At 56.8% G+C, this 6,838-nt stretch overlaps 1 protein-coding gene across 2 annotated transcripts in view; it reads left to right on the forward strand.

The window, feature by feature from the left end:
• The window catches only part of SEMA5B (semaphorin 5B), a 113,708-nt gene extending 107,371 nt beyond the window's left edge, over positions 1 to 6,337 (forward strand). For both annotated transcript variants that reach the window (XM_044252204.1, XM_044252202.1), the window contains exons 12-22: positions 463 to 580; positions 721 to 902; positions 1,872 to 2,015; positions 2,227 to 2,374; positions 2,482 to 2,707; positions 2,898 to 3,116; positions 3,557 to 3,727; positions 3,830 to 3,979; positions 4,304 to 4,348; positions 4,791 to 4,996; positions 5,221 to 6,337. In XM_044252204.1, the coding sequence (XP_044108139.1) occupies positions 463 to 580; positions 721 to 902; positions 1,872 to 2,015; positions 2,227 to 2,374; positions 2,482 to 2,707; positions 2,898 to 3,116; positions 3,557 to 3,727; positions 3,830 to 3,979; positions 4,304 to 4,348; positions 4,791 to 4,996; positions 5,221 to 5,379 (1,768 nt within the window). In that variant the 3' untranslated portion in view covers positions 5,380 to 6,337. The remainder of the gene's footprint in view (positions 1 to 462; positions 581 to 720; positions 903 to 1,871; positions 2,016 to 2,226; positions 2,375 to 2,481; positions 2,708 to 2,897; positions 3,117 to 3,556; positions 3,728 to 3,829; positions 3,980 to 4,303; positions 4,349 to 4,790; positions 4,997 to 5,220) is intronic.
• The last annotated feature ends 501 nt before the right edge of the window (positions 6,338 to 6,838 follow it).

Raw genomic sequence — 6,838 nt, forward strand, 5'->3', positions numbered from 1 at the left:
CCGGACCGTCCCTCATCCATCACTCGTGTTTTATGGAGCTATCATCATAGTGTCTGGCAGAGAGGCACAGCACTGTTGCCTTGGATTTCTGTTCCCCTTATCTTCTCCTGTGGGCCTAGATGGGGAACACGGGGCACCCAGGCTTGGGGAAGGCAAGGTTAAGTGTGTGGGCCCTGGAAGGCAAAGGTTTGAGTCCTTGTTCAGCTCTCTGGGTTTCCTCCATATAACAAGGGGATAATAACAGTACCTCCTGCATTGGGTTGTTGTGTTAAATTAACTCATGCTCATAAAGTGTTTAAAATTATTCCTGACACACAGAAGGTGTTCAGTGAGCTTAGTTATTACTGTGGAGGGCAACTGGATGGATCAGGGCACCCAGAGGGGAGTGGCTAGGTGTGCTCATGGGATACAGGTGAGGCTGGGAGGCCAGCAGGCTTGAGTCTCAGGACCTCTGTCTGGCAGGGCGTGCCTGGGGGCACGGGACCCATACTGCGGCTGGGACGGGAAGCAGCAACGTTGCAGCACACTTGAGGACAGCTCCAACATGAGCCTCTGGACCCAGAACATAACAGCGTGTCCTGTGAGAACCCTCTCATGCTCCCCACCTGGGACCTCTCCCCCCAATTCATGCTATGACTCTCCATCAGTATCCGCGTGTCCCCTGGGACCTGGTATCTTCCCTCTCTCTGCCTCCTTTGACCCACTGATGTGTATCTGCAGGTTCGAAACGTGACTCGGGATGGGGGCTTCGGCCAGTGGTCACCATGGCAACCATGCGAGCACTTGGATGGGGACAATTCAGGCTCTTGCCTTTGTCGGGCCCGAGCCTGTGACTCCCCCCGACCCCGCTGTGGGGGACGAGACTGCCTGGGGCCAGCCATCCACATTGCCAACTGTTCCAGGTATGTGAAGATACTTGGATGGTGGCTGCTTTGGACTGGAAAAGGGGCTGGGGTGGAATAGAGGAAATGAGGCATCCCCAGACAGGTGTTCCCACAAAGGGACAGAAGCCACTTCAGAACCGTGCAGGGAACTGGAGAGGTGGCTAAAATATGAGCCCTCCACTCTAGTGGGAAAGAAGTCTCTGCCTTGTGGGGGCTCTTGATACAAACAGGAAGGCTGGACAGGCCCAGAGTCACAGATCATGGCCTCAATAAGCCTTGCTGTTCCAAACACGAGGGATAGCATGGGATGGTGGTACAGTAGGCAGAGCTGGTGCCCATCCTGGATTGCCATCCTCTATAAGTATGACCCTGGATTCTCTTAAAATAACTCAATTCTCTACACATGTATTGACTGAACTGTCAAAACAACCTCATGGGGTAGGAATACAATCATTATCCTCACTTTAAAGATCAGAGTTTTATGAGGCACAGACATTTTCAGTAACTTGCCCAGGCTCAGACAGCCAGTAAGTGATATAGCCAAAACTTGAAAATTGGAGTCAAAGTAGACAATAGTGAGTGGTGTCTGAGATTGGAGCAAAGCACGGAATGTTGGAGAACAGGGGAGAGAGCGTGGCATTGAGTGCAAGGGTTGGGCAACCCAGAAAGATGAAACCAAGTTTGCATATTGAAAAGGCAAATGGAGACTTTTCTAGAGAATGTGTCCTTTGGCCCCACTAGTATCTCCAGGCCCTGGGTCCTATCTCTATGCCCTTAGCCCTGGAAAAAGGCCCTCAACACATGTTTGAGGAATGAATGAATACAGGAACAAATAAATAAGTCTGCCTGAGCCGACCTGGCTAGGAGCTGCCATTTCCCAGAATCACTGTCTAATAACAATATAAAACCCACCCGCCCAGATATAGATAGATCTGAGTAGCTAGAAGTCGGAGGGTCACCTGTTTCTGTCCCCTATGACCCCACCAGGAATGGGGCGTGGACCCCGTGGTCCTCGTGGGCCCTATGCAGCACGTCCTGTGGGATCGGATTCCAGGTTCGCCAGCGAAGTTGCAGCAACCCCGCGCCCCGCCACGGCGGCCGCATCTGCGTGGGCAAGAGCCGGGAGGAGCGGTGAGCGAGCGTGTGGCCAGAGGTTTTGGAGGCAAGCTAGCCCTGCAGTCCCAGACTTGCCCGGCCCCCTAGGAAGTGGCCTGGATTCTACGAGTGAGCCAGTGGACTCTTGTCCTTCTCAGGCTTGCACTCCCAGTGACCTCTTGTTAGGGAAGGGGGTGCCTGCTCCCTAGTGCGATGACTGCTCCCCCCCACACACCCTTCCCCTCAGGTTCTGTAACGAAAACACGCCTTGCCCGGTGCCCATCTTCTGGGCGTCATGGGGCTCCTGGAATAAGTGCAGCAGCAACTGTGGGGGCGGCGTGCAATCGCGGCGGCGGTCCTGTGAGAACGGCAACTCCTGCCCTGGCTGTGGTGTGGTGAGGCCCTGCCGAGGACCTGCCCCTAGGGAAGGGTGGGGGGAGGCGGGGCCCAGGGCAGGCCTGGGGCTGCAGGTCCACCAGACAGCACCCGCTCCCATTCCAAGGAATTCAAGACGTGCAATCCCGAGGGCTGCCCAGAAGTGAGGCGCAACACGCCGTGGACACCGTGGCTGCCGGTGAACGTGACTCAGGGTGGGGCGCGGCAGGAGCAGCGTTTCCGCTTCACGTGCCGCGCGCCCCTGCCGGACCCCCACGGCCTGCAGTTTGGCAGGAGGAGGACAGAGACCAGAACCTGCCCAGCGGATGGCTCGGGAGCCTGCGACACAGACGGTACAGCGCCGCGCCCCACTCCCTCCCAGGCCCAGAGCGCTGGCGCGGGACTGGGGTAGGCCAGAGTCGGACAGAGAGCAGGGAGGTGGATCACGTGGCTTGAAAGGAGCCGGGAGGCCTGTGGGGCGGGAGTGGGGCTATGGGGTGTGCTCCTCACTGAGGCCAGTCTCCCCACCCGTGCCCCACCCAGGCCTGGTGGAGGATCTCCTGCGCAGCGGGGGCACCTCCCCGCACTCGGTGAGCGGTGGCTGGGCCGCGTGGAGCCCGTGGTCGTCCTGCTCCCGGGACTGCGAGCTGGGCTTCCGCGTCCGCAAGAGAACTTGCACGAACCCGGAGCCCCGCAACGGAGGCCTGCCGTGTGTAGGCGACGCAGCCGAGTACCAGGACTGTAACCCCCAGGCTTGTCCAGGTGACCCTGGGCTCAGGGAGCCCCCATTTGGGAGACCCCCTAGGCCATACTTCGTAACCAGATGACCTCTTCTTTTTGCCAACTCTGTAGACTGGGCCCTAGAGCAAGTCTGTGGCCTGACCACAGATACCACCTTCTCCCGCAGAGGGGGGTCCTTTCCTCATCTTCCCTGTCACTTTTTTCTCTCCCCTAACGGGTTAGCCAGATTAGAGGCTTGATTTGCAGTGGGGTTGGTTTTTGATGTCTCCTCTGCATCCTGCATTTCCCCCTGGACCCCTGAGGAGGAAGGGGCAGTCCCTAAAAATGGGCTGGGGGTGGGGGTGCAGGTGATGGGGTCAGAGTGGTCCAGGGCAGAGTGGCCTAACTTGGGATAGGGTAGAAGTCTGTCTTGGGTCACGCCTGCACCTACAGCCCCCTTCACACACCCCATCCCCTTGTAGTGCGTGGTGCCTGGTCCTGCTGGACCTCGTGGTCCCCATGCTCAGCTTCCTGTGGTGGAGGCCACTATCAACGCACAAGGTCCTGCACCAGCCCCGCGCCCTCCCCAGGAGAGGACATCTGTCTTGGTCTGCACACAGAGGAGGCACTGTGTGCGACACAGGCTTGCCCAGGTATTAAGAACATTGGGCCAGGGCTGGGAGCCTCTTGGATCCCTCTGATCAACCTCAGGGGGGCCCAGGTCGGTTAAACTCAAGCCAGCCTGCAACCCACAGAAGGCTGGTCCCCGTGGTCTGAGTGGAGCGCGTGCACTGAGGATGGAGCCCAGAGCCGCAGTCGGCACTGTGAAGAGCTGGTCCCAGGGCCCAGCACCTGTGCCGGAAACAGCAGCCAGAGCCGTCCCTGTCCCTACAGCGAGATTCCTGGTAGGCCCTGAAGCCAAAGGCTTCACCCCAGCCCTTCCCACCCTGAGCTCCCAGCCTCCTTCCCCTTCTAAAGAGCCTTAGTAAGTCTCAGATGGAACACCAGGGTGGGTGGTACGCCTGCTTGGGGCTGTTGCCCCTTCTCTAGTGAATGGGCTGACCCCTCTTAGAGACAGAGTCTGAGTGGGGACAGAGTGGAATGAAGGCCTCCAGACCATGTCCCATGGCTCAGCGCTGACCCAGGGGTCCTCCTAGAGATATCCCTCACCCCAGAGGGAGCCTTCTCTCCTACGTACACCAACCCCATCTCCGCTTGTCTTCCCACAGTGATCCTGCCTGCCTCCAGCACGGAGGAGGCCGCCGGCTGTGGAGGTAAAGGGAACCTGCCCCACCTCATGACACTGTCTTTCCACCTCCTCCCCAAAGAGGAGACCAGCTCTGCTCTGAAATCTGGAGTCTCTCCACTTCCTGCTCCAGAGAGACAAACCTTGTGGAGGTCCTGGCTGCTCTGGACCGTGTATGGGGGGTCCGAGAGGTTCCATCTCTGCCCCCCAACTAGGAGGCAGTTACCAAACTTGTATTCAGGAAGAGTCACCCAGCTCCACCCCCTCTGGTGGCCTCCTCTTACTCAACCACAGGTGTCCTGTGAGAGAGGCCCCTGGTGGCAGACTGCCCAGCTTTCCTGTTTTCAGTGGCTCTGGCCTCAAAACCCTTCCTTTTATGTCTCAGAGCCTCTTCTTGGGAGGCTGTCAGAAGTGGAGTCTCTCCTCTTCACAGTAGGCCTATCCTTACCATTTGCTTCTTCCTCTCCCAGGGTTCAGTCTCATCCACCTGGTAGCCACAGGTGTCTCCTGCTTCCTGGGCTCCGGGCTGCTGACCTTGGCAGTGTACCTGTCCTGCCAGCACTGCCAACGTCAGTCCCAGGAATCCACACTCGTCCACCCCGCCACCCCCAACCACCTGCACTACAAGGGTGGGGGCACCCCCAAGAATGAGAAGTACACGCCCATGGAGTTCAAGGTGGGAGCCTTCATACAGAGGCTGTGAGGTGAAGGGTGTCTGGATTCTGGCCCTGAGTTGGGCTGAACTGGGCTGGGCACTGGGGAGGGCGCCCTGGTGGTGTGAACTGTGTCAGCGGCCAGAATGTTTTTTCACTGCCTGGTGCCTGATCCCCTTGCCCTGGCCCGTCCCTTTTCCCATCTCTCCCTTACCCTTTCCTCTCTGGTTCCTTCCTTCTTCCACAGACCCTGAACAAGAATAACCTGATCCCAGATGACAGAGCCAATTTCTACCCATTGCAGCAGACCAATGTGTACACAACCACCTACTATCCCAGCCCGCTGAACAAACACAGCTTCCGGCCCGAGGCCTCGCCTGGACAACGGTGCTTCCCCAACAGCTGATAACACTGTTCTGGGGACCTGGGCTCCTCGCCTTCTTGAGACACAGAGCAGGTGGAAATGGGACGGCGGAGCCAGTTTGGTTTTCTCCTTCTGCACTAGGCCAAGAACTTGCTGCCTTGCCTTCGGGGGTCCCATCCGACTTCAAAGAGCTCTGGCTGGCGGTGACCATGGGGGAGAGGGCTGGCACGTGGCTGCACTTCCAGCTCAGCCCAGGTCTCTCATGGCCTCCTTGCGACCCACTGCCGTGCTGATCTCCCCTGCCGTGTGTGGGCTGTGGACCTCTGGGCCTGAGAGGAACTGGAGAGTGGAGATGGCAGGACAGCAGACTTAGGTTTGGGCTGGAAATGAGGCTCACATGGCCCCCATGGGCCGAAGCTGTCCCTCTCTGGCTGGCCCCAGGAAGGGCCAGCCTCCACCCTGATTATCTCTGAGAAGAACTAAGCAAATGGTCCCAGAAGCTGCAGATTCTCTGCCCAGGGCTGGGCCACTGTGGTGCTGCCCCAGTGTGACCTGGGGACCAAGGCTGGCCCAGGTTGTCCACTTTTGCCTAGCAGTCTGTGCTTTGCCCAGGAGACATCCCTCCTCTGGTCAGAGGCAGTGAGGGCTGGGGACTGAAGATCGATCTTTGCTAAGAAGCCCTTTAATCTGGGCTGGCGCAGGCCTCAGCTTTGCCTTCAGAATGCAGGAAATGTGGTCCAAGAGAAAGGGAGGCAGGAGTCCACCCTCCGTGCCACTATGGAGACTGTCTTCGATTGTTGCTCGGTAGAGCTGTTGGCTGAGACCTGCTTGGGAGTCTCTGCCGGCCCTTCATCTGTTCAGGAACACACACACACACACACACACACATATGCACACACTCTCTGACACACACGTATATACACACTCAACATGCTACAGCAACAAGAAGGATGTTGGACTGTGGCATTATTAATTAAAGATGATATCCAGTCTCCAAATAGAATTCTGTCTTCGTGCCTATGTGTGTGGGCTCCTCTCAGCGCGGGCTCGTCAAGCCGAGCAGTGCACTGGGGTAATAGGTGGTCTTCTCAGGGGGGAGGGAGTGATCCACAGAGAATTTGACTTTCATAGAGGATATATTTCTACAAGTGACAATATGTACATACACACTTGCTGCTCTAAACCCTTTTTGGGAAAGAGATGAGGGACAAATTCATAAGTAGGAACACAAGGTCCACCAAAGGCAACACAACTGGAGATTTTTCTGCCTGTTTCCTTAGCAGCTCTTCTGGACAACAGCTCCAGAATGGAAATGCATGAGTGCAGCAACAGAGTATTGATGGGGTTAATTTATGACGTATTTATAAGGCTAAGTTTAATAAAAAACCAAAGCTGACTGAAACAATGAATAAACCAGTGAAGTGGGAGAAGCCCAATATAGTTTTTGCTGGATTAAGTAAAAATAACCTAAAGCCTCAGCCCACCAAGTCAGAAAGAGATA

This window comes from Neovison vison, chromosome 6, assembly GCF_020171115.1.
Source record: "Neovison vison isolate M4711 chromosome 6, ASM_NN_V1, whole genome shotgun sequence".
Classification (NCBI taxonomy): domain Eukaryota; kingdom Metazoa; phylum Chordata; class Mammalia; order Carnivora; family Mustelidae; genus Neogale; species Neogale vison.